We start from the raw sequence: 14,255 nt of genomic DNA on the forward strand, positions 1-14,255 counted from the left end.
ATTATTAATGATGTTGAGCACTTTTCATCTACCTGTTGGCCATGTATATGTCTTCTTTGAAAATGTCTGTTCAGATCTTCTGCCCATTTAAAAATTGGATTGTTTAGGGGTTTTTTGCTATTGAGTTGTATGAGTTTTTTAATATATTTTGGATATTAACCTCTTATCAGATACATGATTTGCAAATATTTTTTCCCGTTCGGTAGGTTGTCTTTTCATTTTGTTGATGATTTCTTTCGCTGAGCAGAAGCCTTTTAGTTTGATGTAGTTCCACTTGTTTATTTTTGCTTTTGTTGGTTTTGCTTTTGATGTCAGACTGAAAAAAATTGCCAAGACCTATGTTAAGGTATATGTGCATATATATTTTAACTTATTTTGTTTTTAAATGAATCTTTTGTTTTGAAACTTAATATCGTAATTCTCCTCAAGAGAATGGAACACCCCAAGTGTACTTACTTTTCGTAATATTTTTTTTGTTTTGTCAATTAGCTCCTGATCACTTTTCTCTAGAGCAGTGTTTCTCAAAGTGTAGACAATGGGACAGAAGTATCAGTTTTCGCTAGGAACTGACTAGAAATGTATCCTAAACCAACTGAGTCAGAAACTCTGGGGCAGATCCCAGTAACCTGTGGTCCAGCACCCCTCCAGGTGATTGTGATGCACTAAAGTTTGAGAGCCACTACTCTTGAGCAGGATTTCTCAGGGTTGGCACCATTAGATATTTTGGACCGGATAATTCTTTGATGTTGGGGTGGCGTCAGGGAGGGGCTGACCTGTGCATTATAGGATGTTTGGCAGCATTCCTGGCCTCTGCCCACTCACTAGATGCCAGGAGCACACTACTCCCCCTTCTCAATCATCACATTAATAAATGTCTCCAGACATTGCCAGATATCACCTAAGCGGCAGAATCACCCCATTTGAGTACGACTGCTCTGAGAGAGGTGATGTAGAATTCATGCATAAAACTGCTTCTCCATTAAAGTAGCAGTGATCATTTATTGAATCCCCAAGCTCTGTCCTGGGTACTTTACATGAATTATCACTGTCATCACAACAGCCTTGTAAGATGTGTTTGAAAGTCTAAAGCCTGGGCCAATTTATTTATGAAGTTTCTCATCTGTTCCACCAACTCAGCCTTTGAGAACTACTATGTTCAGTTGTTACAGTGACTCATTTAGGCTGTATTTGGAACTATATTCTTTAAACAAAAGGACTTTGACATGTAAACAAATTAAAGTTATTTTAATCAGTTAACTCTTCTTGTATGTAAACATAACCATGTGAACTTCTTATTGTAAACTTAGCTATAATTGTTTCTGGATGATGAGGATTATTTTATTTTTGTTGAGGTGACTATTAAATGACAAATGAATCAATAGTATGCTGTCATTTCAGTAAGACTGTTTACATTTTTTTAAAATTCATTTATTTATTTATTTTTGGCTGCGTTGGGTCTTCGTTGCTGCGTGCGGGCTTTCTCTAGTTGTGGCGAGTGGGGGCTACTCTTCGTTGCGGTGTGCGGGCTTCTCATTGTGGTGGCTTCTCTTGTAGAGGAGCATGGGCTCTAGGCGCTCGGGTTTCAGTAGTTGCAGCACGTGGGCTCAGTAGTTGTGGCTCGTGGGCTCTAGAGCACAGACTCAGTAGTTGTGGCACATGAGCTTAGTTGCTCCGCGGCATGTGGGATCTTCCCGGACCAGGGATCGAACCCATGTCCCTGCATAGGCAGGTGGATTCTTAACCACTGTACCACCAGGGAAGTCCCTGTTTACATTTTTTGAAGTAACATGTGTCTTCCATATTTTTCCTTTTCCTTCTTTTGCTGCCTTTCCTCTCCCTCTCCAGCTTTCTATGTGGCACTTGATTTAGTTCTGAATATGTTGATAACACTTCTTTCCCTCTCTTGCCTCTCATTTAAACTTTTACCTACTCTCTGACCAATTCTTTCATTATCTTTCTAGGGTCTGGATGACCAGATAAACATTTTAGCTCAACAGTCTAATTAATGAGGGCCAGTGTGTTACCTATTCCCAGGTACCTATTTCATGTACTTTTTAAAAAAGACCTAGAAATTACTTTATTGAGAATTCTAGAATTTCCTCCCCCTCCACTCTCCCAGTCCTATCCCTGTGACATTCTATTTACTCCATCTCTGCCTGTGCAGACCAGTCCTGACTAGTGGCTGTGATAACGAGTTCTGGATGTCACGGTTCTCCATATTAATGATGTTTTTTCTGAACCAAAGGAGTAACTGCTGTTCTATAGCAGTGCTAATTTGTTATTATTCATTGCATGTCTCTTTTATTGCTTTAGAAACTGTAAAAGATTCAGAAATCCTTTTATGTGAAAATTACATTTAAATATTAAACTATTCCAGTGTTTTAATTAGCATTCAGAGAGTTGCAAGATTTTAACCCAAATACTGGAAGACTAGAAAAGAAGCAACCCATAAAAAATGAGTGCAAAATAAACAAATTTGTGTATCTAAGATACAGGGTGTTCAGTCAAGTCCTGATTATTATCTTAAAAGTGGCTTTCTACTTAAGAAGCATTTCTTCCCACAGGGTCCCTTTAGGATCCAGACTATCTCTGGTTCCTGGGCTTTTCTACATCTAGCTTATTTCTATCTTTCTCTGTAGAGGAATAGCAATAAAATATCCCAAATGGTATTTTTTTTTAATTATTTATTTATTTATTTATTTGATTAATTAATTTATTTATTTAATGCTATTCTTGTCTGCTTACATTCTTTTTTTATGTATGTATGTATGTATGTATGTATGGCTTTGTTGGGTCTTCGTTTCTGTGCGAGGGCTTTCTCTAGTTGTGGCAAGCGGGGGCCACTCTTCATCACGGTGCGGGGGCCACTCTTCATCGCGGTGCGCGGGCCTCTCACTATCGCGGCCTCTCGTTGCCGAGCACAGGCTCCAGACGCGCAGGCTCAGTAATTGTGGCTCACGGGCTTAGTTGCTCCACGGCATGTGGGATCTTCCCAGAGCAGGGCTCGAACCCGCGTCCCCTGCATTGACAGGCAGATTCTCAACCACTGTGCCACCAGGGAAGCCCCCAAATGGTATTTTTAATTGGAGTTTATTTGCATAAAAGATTTAACCAGATTCAGATTTCGCTTTATTTCACATTACCATAAACCACACTCAGAAGTACACTTCAAGATATATTCCTCTTTTTCTTAAACTAGCTTCTTGTTTTTGTTAATAAACTCAGATTTTTTTTCCTACAAGTATATTAACCTGCACTTAACTTTTCCCTTATTTTAAGGTGAAATTATTTTTATGTGGGTTTTTAAAACCCTATAAAAACATTTTTGCGAGGAAAAAAAAATGTATTGCTATTTGTCCACTCAGAATATAAGGAAGGAGGAGCAGAGGAAAAAAGGCAATTAGTGGACATCTAATATCTGGGAAGGAGGAAGAGAAGAGAGCAATTGCATAGGCTCATTGAGTGAAGGAGAAAGGCTTTACATACAGAAGTTTCCCCCCAAAAGTGGCGGGGGAGGGTGGTGGTTGTGATGGGATGAATTGGGAGATTGGGATTGACATGTATACACTAATGTGTATAAAATAGATAACTAATAACAACCTGCTGTACAAAAAATAAATAATATAAAATTAAAGTTTCCCCCCAATATTTTTATCATCATTTATTTTAAGGTGTTATTACACTCAGAATAATATTCTGTGAGATTCAGATATTTGAGTGTAAATGAATAAGTTGAGAAGCACTGGTAGAATAATTTCAATAACTTTATTCTTATTTCTACTGGAATTCTTAGAAATCCTGATTAACTTTTAGGATACATTATATATATCACTTATTACTAAAACCTACTGAATACATTTAAAATAATAGTATTTATTCTAAAATAAACTCACTATAGGAAGTAATATAGTTTATAAAATGTTGGGTGGGCCCTATTTTTGGGGGTATGTGTATAATTTTACAAGTCAACTTTGTTTTGATAATGAATGAGTTGTTATAATAAATAAATTTTGTAGTAATTGCCACCTGAATAATCCTAGTAGCTAAAAGTTAAACTATGGTTGAATTTTCCAGTTTTACTCATCATTGCCCATGTCTGCTTTTAAGAGGCAGTTCCTAATTGAATGATGTTTTCAATTATCAGTTGCATTTTTCCTTGTTCTCATTGAAAAATAATGCCTTAATGTACATGTTGAAGTAAATTTTTATTTACTTAAATGTTTATTAAGTATTTATTTCTGCAGCAGCTACTGCTAACTGTTCAGTTTGTGATCTGTAACTGCCAAAGGAGACAAGATTTGGTAAACTATTATACCTGACACTACCATGAATTTTGAAGTATAGGACTATGGAATTTTTGATAATATGAACATTCTGTTCATTAATAGTTTCTCAGATTCTTGTTAATCATACGTCATTGAATTGACTCAACTTGGAGTTTTAACAAGCAAGCAGTGTTTTAATTTATAGAAATGTAACTGAAAGTTTTCTGTGATATGGTAGCATCCCTGAGAATCTACTGGCCTGGTGACCTCAAGCAAATCATTTACCTGCTTTGAACCGCAGCTTCCCTCAATAAGTTGCTTTGAAAATCAAACAACATAAAATTCATTTAGGGTTTTAAAAAAACAGTTAAATTCTGTTCAGGTATGTTATTAATAAAAATGATCTCTGAGGTTCTACTGTAATCAGAACCCAAGACTTTTCACTCTAGCATCACTTGAGTTATTTTAATACCACTTCTTTACCAGCCTAACTTTTTAAAAAAAATTTATTTTTGCCTGTGTTGGGTCTTTGTTGCTGTGCGCGGGCTTTCTCTGGTTGTGGCGAGCGGGGGCTACTCTTCGTTGTGGTGCGCGGGCTTCTCATTGCGGTGGCTTCTCTTGTTGCGGAGCACGGGCTCTAGGCGCGTGGGCTTCAGTAGTTGTGGCTTGCGAGCTCTAGAGTGCAGGCTCAGTAGTTGTGACGCATGGGCTTAGTTGCTCCATGGCATGTGGGATCTTCCCGGACCAGGGATCAAACCCGTGTCCCCTGCATTGGCAGGCAGATTCTTAACCACTGCGCTACCAGGGAAGTCCCCAGCCTAACTTTTAACATGCTTTTTACCTAAGCATCTGTCACTTGGTCACCTGCATTAGAAGAGAAGTGGGCGGGGAGGACTTGAACCATCAAGCACTACTAATGCACAATAAAGGACCAATTGGACCCATTAGAAATTGTGATAACTTTATGTATGTCAATTTGGCTTCCCCAACCACATATTAAGTAAAGGAGAGTCCGTGTACTTGTTTTATATTTTGGTTTTTAATTCTCTACAGCTCCCAGTACTCACTTAGGTACATAATAGGAGTAAATAAACACTTTAATAGATTTAACTCTATGCAGATCCTACAAAGTAAAAACTTAATTGAGTACACTGTTACTTCTATCAGTTGTTTTACTTTTTCTTTTTTCTTCCTTGCCTAGAATTAAACAGGAGATTCATAATATGAACTATTTGCAAATGGAGGACTTCTTTTAAAGAGGCATTTTTCATGTAGCCACCTTGGACAGATGAGATGGATTTGAAATAGAACAAAATTTACCTGTAATCATATTACATTTACTAAATTCCTGTGATGTCCCAGTCCTGGATATGCCTTCTTAGTGATTCTTCCTAAGAATTTGATAAACATTATCAACTTTAAAAATGAGGAAAAGAGCTTACAGGGCTAGTAAGAGATGGGACCAGGATTTGATCCTAGATCTCTGATTCTAAAGTCAGTGTATTTTCCAGTACATCTGGAGGCTGTTAACTCTGGCTACATATTAGAATCATCTGGGAGTTTCCAAAAAATACAGTTCCAGGGAATCTGAAATAACTGGTCTGGAGTGGGTCCTTGACATTAGTATTTTTTTTAAAGTTTCTCAGGTGGTCCAGGTAGGCAGCTAAAGCTCAGAAATGTTGCATTATATATTGCATCTCCAGTGACCGCTGGTGCCCCACCCACCTTTTTAAGCTTTTGTTATTTGTCTATGAATAATTATTAATAAAATTTTCTCATTTACAGTTTCTCATCAGAAGCATGAGGAATTTGTATTAGAATAAAGATAGAGTATCCTGCATAATAAACATTGCAAAGATAGTAGTGAATATAATGGAGTATCTTTTTCTCCATTGGTCTTTCAAAAGTTAAAAGAGATTTTTGTTTTTGTCTTATGACTTTGGAGTGCTCTGAGTGAAGTAAAAATGGGCTTGATTACATGTTAAATTTGTTTCTGGCCCTCTGAATTTAGGAAAGTGATAAACTAACTTAACCTGAAAGGAAAAATATTTTCTCAATTTACAGTAGTTTTGAAAGGTAACAAGTCAGGTAATCTGGTTAAAAATCTATAGGTGATTTACACAGGAATACATTTAGTTAATTAGCGCTGGCCTGCCACTGGCTATAGCTCTTTAAATCTCTTTTTGGCAAACAAGCTACTTTAAAAATTGTCTTTTAGAGTCAGTGAAGACTTGAATATAATTGAAGGTCATTCCTCCTTTTTTTATTTTTTTATTTTTTTTTTTCCTTTTTTTATTTTTAACATGAGCACATAGAATAAGTTGGGGTTTTTTTACTTTACGATTTTTTTTGAATTTTGAATCCCTTTTATGTTGTTACTGGCCCAATTTGAAAATAAATTTGAAGTAAATGTTTCTTAATTGGTTGAAATACAGTAATTGAATTCTGTCCATTAAAATAAAGTCAACTACTGGGATTGACTCTTGGAATGCATTTTAATTGGGGGAGAGAGACAGTAACTAATTAAACACGTAAATAGGGTAATTTCAAAGAACAGTAAGTGTTTAGAAGAAAACAGGATAATACTTTAGCTAGAATTATGAGGAAATTCTCCCCTGAGGAGGTGACACCTCTTTTGAGACTTGGATGATGACAAAAAAGCAGCTACATGAAGATTAGAAAAATGGGGGATTCCAAGCCTCTAACTGTGATATGGGGATAAGCTTGGTGTTTTCTAGGGACAGAAAAGAAAAATAGTGTGATTTGGAGCTTTCGTAAGCAGATTGGTAGGCAGCGAGATCTCAGAGGGATGCAGGAACCATTGCATTCCAAGGGAGTGGGAGGGGGCTGAAAGGAACCAGCTTCCTGGGAAGGAGGTATTTCATTACCAACATTATGGTTGCTTGCATGCGGAGTTTGAGGGGGGAGCAGTCTGCCCCAGTTGTAGCCAGTAAGGAGATGCAATGGATTTTTTCTTTTAATAATGATTCTAGTACTTAACTTCAAATAATCGTATTGTTAAAGTACATTATAAAGCATTATTCCTTATGGCCCATTAGAAAAATGTTTGGAAATTTATTCATTCATGGTATGATTCAATTTATGTTTTAAAAGAGCATTCTGGATGCTGTGTATTATGGATACAAGTGGAAGGGCAGAGACCAATTAGGAGGCTGTCACAATGGTTCAGATGAGAGATGATAGTGGTTTAGATGAAAGTTGCAGCAGTGAATACAGAGAGAATTGCACTGTAAAAATATATATTGATTCCTCTCCTTGATGACAGTTTTCTAGACTGTGTGTTACAGCGTCTTTAATGTATTCCAAGAGTGAATCCCGGTAATTGACTTTATTTTAATAGACAACACTTCTTTTTTAGGGCAGAGGAGTATGGTAGTTCCTCCTTATTCATGGTTTCGTTTTCCACAGTTTCAGTTTCCTGTGGGCATACGTGGTCTGAAGATATTAAATGAAAAATTCCAGAAATCAATAATTCACAAGTTTTAAATCATGCACTGTTCTGAGTAGTACGATGAAATCTTGCTCCGTCTCACCTCAGCATGTGAAGTATAGGGGATGATTCCAGTATATCCACACTGTATGTGCGACCCTCCTGTTAGTCACGTAGTAGCCGTCTCAGTTATCTCATCAACTGTTGTGGTATTGCTATGCTTGTGTTCAAGTAACCCTTATTTTACTTAATAATGGCCCCAAAATGTTAGTGATGCTGGCAGTTGGGATCGTCTCTTACTGTGCCTAATTTATAAATTAAACTTTATTACAGGTATGTAGGTATAGGAAAAGACACAGTATGTATAGGATTCGGTACTATCCGCTGTTTCAGGCATCCACTGGAGGTCTTGGAACATATCCCGCATGGATAAGGGGAGACTGCTGTCAATGTCTTCTCTCAGTTTATTCTGAGGCAGTGATGCTCCAGGTCAGAGATTTCCTCAGATCCAGGTTTTATTGCTCTTTTGATTCACTCAAACAACAAATTTCCCAGGGTACAATCCTATTGCCAAGATGAGTGTTTACGAACAGGATTAAGGATTGACCTTCTCCTGGTTTGGTTCTCCTCTCAGCCTTAATCCAGAGGCCAGCCTGCTGGTCCTGCCTACTTCTGTCTTCATGACAAATTTTCAGGGGTCCTTGAAGCACTTTCAAGACTTCTTTGAAGATATATCACCGTAACTGGAAACCTCAAACAGAACTTCTCATGGAAATGTGTGGGTGTAGTTCTGTTAAGAAGCATCCAAGCACCAGTGGACGTGCTGCCGTACAGAGAATGCTCCCTTCCCTGGGTCAGCCCTAACTGTCCTGTTAACATATGACTCAGAGGACAAATGAGTTTGAAGATACAGGTCACATACTTAACACACCTGTGTTTGGTACCCTACCAGTAATTACTGGTTTTTTGCTTCACAAAGATGTTTACTATAGTACATGTTAAGAAATTAATTCAAATAGGTCTATACTTGGACATGTTTTCTGTTAGAAATTTTGAAAGCCTCTGGTCAAAACACCATGTATATCGCATGGCCGCCTGTAGTACTGGTTTGAATAATACTGTTGATAAATGCGGACTTCTGTGAGGAGCGTGTTCCCTTCAGTAGTGATTTTCAACCATTTGCTTTTCTCTTTAAAGAAAAGCTTAGAGCCTGTGTTTTATGGGCCATCATGATCTGACACTTATTTAGGGAGCTGTAAATCTGTTCTTTTTGACATCACAGACTTAAAGAGCAGGAAGTGGATGGTGTGCATGTGGAAGCCATTTCACCGCTTTCCTATGGTTATATCCCAGCCAGCGATACCACATTACTGAATTGAGGCTGGTCGCAGTCCCTTAGATGTCCTCCACGTTTCCTGTGGGATCCTGTAGGCGAATACATTGTTTGTGGCATTTGAATATTAAAAATTATTTTGCCCTGAGTTCTTAATAAAGCTTAAGTGGAAGAGCAGAAACATCCTTTAAGACTGCCACTTTTTTCTGCAGCTTTTTCCATGTGAGGAACAAAGAATACAAGTGTAATCAATTTATTTTTCATGCTTCTTAGGAAGATCTTTGGTTTAAAAAAATTTTTTTTCTGGATTTTAAAAAAATTTCCAAGACCAATATAAAAGCTTATTAATTCAGCAGAGAGTGAGAAAAAAAAATTGGTGGTCACCAGGATTTTGAGGAATTCTGTTTTTAATATCTTTAAAAAAAAATAGATTGACTTTCTATAGCACAGCTATAGAAAACAGAAACCAACTTATCAATCATATTCTTAATAGCTCTGGCAAGAAGTACGTTAAGTTACCTTCTTTTTTCCCATTCTTTGTATAAGCTAAGTGACTGCTAGTTTTAATTTTCTTCTACTTAGTAGTTTGTTTTGTTTTAGAATTAGAACTAAATTAATGTGAAAGCTGTTGAAATAGATGTACATTTACCTAACTTTACAGTTTAAAAAATGAGTAGCTAAAGACCATTGCGCTTCTTTTACTTGTAGGTACTGTTTTCGTGGCCAATGACACAAATAACTAAATTTACAACTTAAATATAATAACTAATAACGTAGTTCCAATATTCAAAGTATTGTTTGGTAACAGGTTAATATGTACTTGATTCATTACCATGTAGGAAGTTAGCAATACATCCTTACTCCAATTTTATTTACTTATTGACTAAGGGATAGAAGAGTTCCTGATGTTACAAAACCCAGTGTGAAAGACATTTGGTTATAAACTGAAACTCAACACTGATTTTCTTTTAATTTCTTTTATTTGTATCTTTCTTGTTAATAACTTTGACTTACAAAAGTTAGATTATTCTTGGTTGGAATGTTTTTGGTATTGTTGAGGAAATGCCTATTTTATATAAGAATATAACATTTTTATAAGAAGATAAAGCTAATCTTAATTAATACAGATTTTTATTATGTCTTTATTCCTTTAAAACATAGTTGTATCAGACTAGGTCCAGTCAGGAGGTAGAAACCACACAGAGGGTTAAATAGGTTAAGTATTATATACTGAATGGTTAAACTCTGGTAAAAGAGTAACTGAAGATATAAGAAAATCATATCTGGTACCCTAGGGCTAAAGAGGAAGGTCGCACTTAAAAGGAGCCCCTTCCCAGGGCTGGGTTTAGAACTCATTGGAGAACGTATATTCCAGCGCATTGGGTTAGTAGAGAAATTCACTATTTTGCCCAGATTGGAGCAGGTCTGCAGTGGCTGGGAAGTCAGGAAAATCTGGAGTGCGGGCCACCAGCAACAAGTGGCACAGGCATGCAGAGGGACTGGCGTCTCTGTGGGAAACTGTAGGCCAGCCACCCATATGGGCCTGCAGAGGAAAGCAGGGTGCTAATTCGGGCAAGGGGCCTTCGGTGTGTGTGTGTGTGTGTGTGTGTAGGCAGGAGCCCCTTTCTCCTGCAGTGTCCTTTCAGTACTCTCTACTGAGAAAGCTTAATGTGATTGTCACGCTAGAGATGCTTAAAGAAATTGTGTCCATTATGCCTGTGTATATATTGAAGGGTGAATTTGGAGCTGAGAGTCAGTAAATTGGTAATGTGCACAGTAATGTTTCTTTTTCCAGTTTACTTTTTTGCAATATAGGTACGTGAAAGCTTTTTACTAATTACCTTTCTGTACTTTTTGTTTGTTTGCTTTCCTTCCTTTAGCCCTGTTGACATTTTGAGTCAGATAATTCTTGGTTGTGGAGAGCTGTCCTGTGCATTGTGGTATGTTTAGCAGCATCCCTGTCCTTTACCCACTAGATGCTAGTAACACACACATATTGGTGACATCCAGAAATGTCCCCAGACCCACAGGGGAGCAAAATCTTCCCTGGTTAAGGACCACTGCTTTAGCCCATTTTTTTCCCTCTGTCAGAAACAATATAAATTTTTCATTTAATAGAGGTTTGCTTGTGGTTTTTAATAAGTTATATTTTGATAAAGAAGGTATCTTAAATAATTACAAAATTTTATTTTTAGAAGAGGTATTAGAACTATTTAACTCCTTTTATTTCATCTGTAAGTGAATTAGGGCAGAATTTTCAGTTGATTTGTTTCTAGTCTAGCTATTAAGTTGTAGACCTAGGATTAGGATCTAAAAATTTTAATGAAAAGTTATATATGTAGTATTCTGTTATTCATTGATTCAGGAGCATATGTTGTGCATGCACTGTGGTAGGTGTTAGAGATTTAATGATGAGGCAGTGAGTAAAATTTTAGCAGTGCATGAAGAATCACTTTATGTAGCTATCACATTCTTGCTTGATACTTGAAAGTAGAAAGATACTTTTAAAAAAACATTGACTGAATAATTGATTCATACATGAAAGAACTGTGGTTAAAGGAGCTACTCTTAGCGTTAAGATGCAGTCTTGTGGTTGCAACTGTTGAAACGGTTGTGGGCTTTGAATCAGAAGACCAAGAGTCTTGTCTTGGTTCTTAACTAAGCTCATAAAAAGCTGGACCTTAGTTGTCGTCTGTGAAATTGCCCTGGACTGACTGGGTTCTAAATTCCCTGTCCTACCAGTTCTATTGTAGTATGTGTCTTTCCCCAGATTGGAGTTGAAAATGAGATTAGAGAAGGCCTAGAGCCTGTCACAGTCATCTAAGAAGAAACAACTAAACTTTGTTTTTTATATATAATTATGATGGCTTAAGCAGTATGAATAGATTGCCAGTAAATTGGGTTGAGATGAGTCTAGTAGTAGAGAATATACCAGGCTGACCTGAGATTCTGGAGTATTCATGTACTTTACAGAGATTTGATTCTGAGATAAATTTCTGTGTATAAAAAATATTTTAAGGTAGAAATCTGGGTGAGTTAAAGGCGTTAAAAAACAACACACAGAATGGGGAAAAAAATAGTTGTGTATTATTTATCAGATTAAGGGGCTTGTATCCAGAATATATAAAGAACTCTTACAATACTCAACAACAAAAAGATAAACAACCCAGTTAAAAAGAGGACAAAGGATTTGATAAGACATTTCTCCAAAAGAAAATATATTAATGGCTAGGAAACAAATGAAAAGATACTCAGCAGAATTAGTCTTTAGGGAAATGGAAATCAAACCATAAGGGGATACCACTTCACACCCACTAGAATGACTATAATAAAGAAGATGGGCAATAATGTGTTGGCAAGGATGTGGACAGATCAGAACCCTCATACATTGTTGGTGGGGATGTAAAATGGTGCAGCCTCTTTCAAAAGCAGTTTGGCAGTTCCTCAAAACATAGTTACCATATGGCAGATAAACAGTTACTGTGTAACTCAGCAGTTCCATTCTTAGGTAATATGCCCAAGAAAATTGAAAATACGCATCCATACAGAAACTTGTATGTGAATGTTCGTGGTAGCATTAATCATAATAGCCAAAAAGTGGGAACAACCCAAATGTCTACAAACTGATGAATGGGTAAACAAAATGTGGTATCTCCATGCAATGACATATTATTTGGTAGTAAAAATGAAGTTCTGATACATGCTACAACATGAATGAACCTTGAAAACATAGTAAGAAAAAAAAAACAGATGCAAAAGACCACATATTTTATGATTCCATTTATATGAAATCTCTGGAATAGAATAGAGATTAGTGATTTCCAGGGGATGGGGGGTGAGGGCATAATTATTAATGGGTACAGGTTTCTTTGGGGGATGATGAAAATGTTCTGAAATTAGATATTGGCAACTCTGAATATGCTATCAACCACTCAGTTAACACTTCAAAAGGGTGAATTTTATGGTATGTGAATTATATATCAGTAAAGTGGGGTTTTTTTTGTTTAAAGCAAGCCTTACATTTTTAAAAAGGAGTTGTTTAATCTAAGATTAAACTGCAACTGACAGTTATTTCTGACAGTTATTTCTTAAGTGTCAGTTTCACATTTCTTTCAAAGCCTGTCCTATAATTTTATCTTTTTTCTGTTTAATGTGTACTCTGTTTGGTATTTTTACTTTGTTTCTTTAAACAATTTGTGGTTAAACTTTAGGTCACTTGAAGCTGTGCCTTTATAGTTTAGACAGTAGGAATAGGACCAAGGGAATCGAGACATTCATCTATACCTGATGTTTTTTGCTGTGGTAACACCAGTAGTCATAATCTGTTTAGGGTTTCTCTTATGAGAAAAAATGTCTATGGAAATATCTAGGAAAAGGAAGCAACAATAATGTAGAAAAAAATTAATTTTATATCTTGCTTTATGTTTAGTTATGGAAAGATAAGTTTAAGGAAAATAATATAGAAATAATGCCCTTTCAGAAACTTCTATGAGGATGGATGCTTAACAACTTTCATCTCTTCATATGAGGTATTAAATTATAATGTTGTTCATTTTTAATGAATAATTTATCATTACAGACAGATTTGACCAGTTTTGGGCCATCAATCGGAAACTCATGGAATATCCTGCAGAGGAAAATGGATTTCGTTACATCCCTTTTAGAATATACCAGGTAGGAAGTAACATTTTTAACAATACCAACTTATGAAAGCCTCGGACATCTTACTCTAGTCCAAAGTCTTTTCAGTTTGCATAGTAACTGAATAACATTTATTAGGGTTTTCCAGATCTCTTCCTTTTGGTGGCCGTCAAATCAGAGACTGCACTGTGAAATATGTGACTCATTTAGTTGGTGCTCTTTATTTGCAGATTTTGTATTTGCAGATTAGCCTGCTTGCTAAAATTTATTTGCAACCTCAAAGTCAGTACTCAACAGTACTACCCTGGACATGTGCAGAGTGATGAAAAATTTGATTCGCCCATGTGCACATTTTCAGTGATGCTGTGCCTTCTTGTTTCTGCTCTCATACTGTAAACAAGTGACTTTTCCCAGTCTATTTAGTGCCACGTTCTTCACATTTCTGTGCTTTTTGTTGGTAATTTTGATGTTAAAAATGACTCCCAAGCATAGTGCTGAAGTGCTATCTTTATACAGAAACATACATAAAACAAGGTTATGTATTGATGAGTTGAAGACATGTGAC

At 36.6% G+C, this 14,255-nt stretch overlaps 1 protein-coding gene across 7 annotated transcripts in view; it reads left to right on the forward strand.

Annotated features, from left to right (window-relative positions):
• Positions 1 to 14,255, forward strand: part of ATG5 (autophagy related 5) — a 121,814-nt gene that overhangs the window by 56,575 nt on the left and 50,984 nt on the right. For 5 of the 7 annotated variants that reach the window (XM_082475452.1, XM_082475453.1, XM_082475451.1 and 2 more), the window contains one exon: positions 13,629 to 13,723. The exons of 1 other annotated variant lie outside the window; for it this stretch is intronic. In XM_082475452.1, coding sequence (XP_082331578.1) covers positions 13,629 to 13,723 — 95 coding nt within the window. The remainder of the gene's footprint in view (positions 1 to 13,628; positions 13,724 to 14,255) is intronic. One more of the 7 variants, XM_082475456.1, reaches the window with a different exon arrangement.

The sequence above is a fragment of the Balaenoptera physalus genome (assembly GCF_965194825.1).
Source record: "Balaenoptera physalus genome assembly, chromosome: 9".
Lineage (NCBI taxonomy): Eukaryota > Metazoa > Chordata > Mammalia > Artiodactyla > Balaenopteridae > Balaenoptera > Balaenoptera physalus.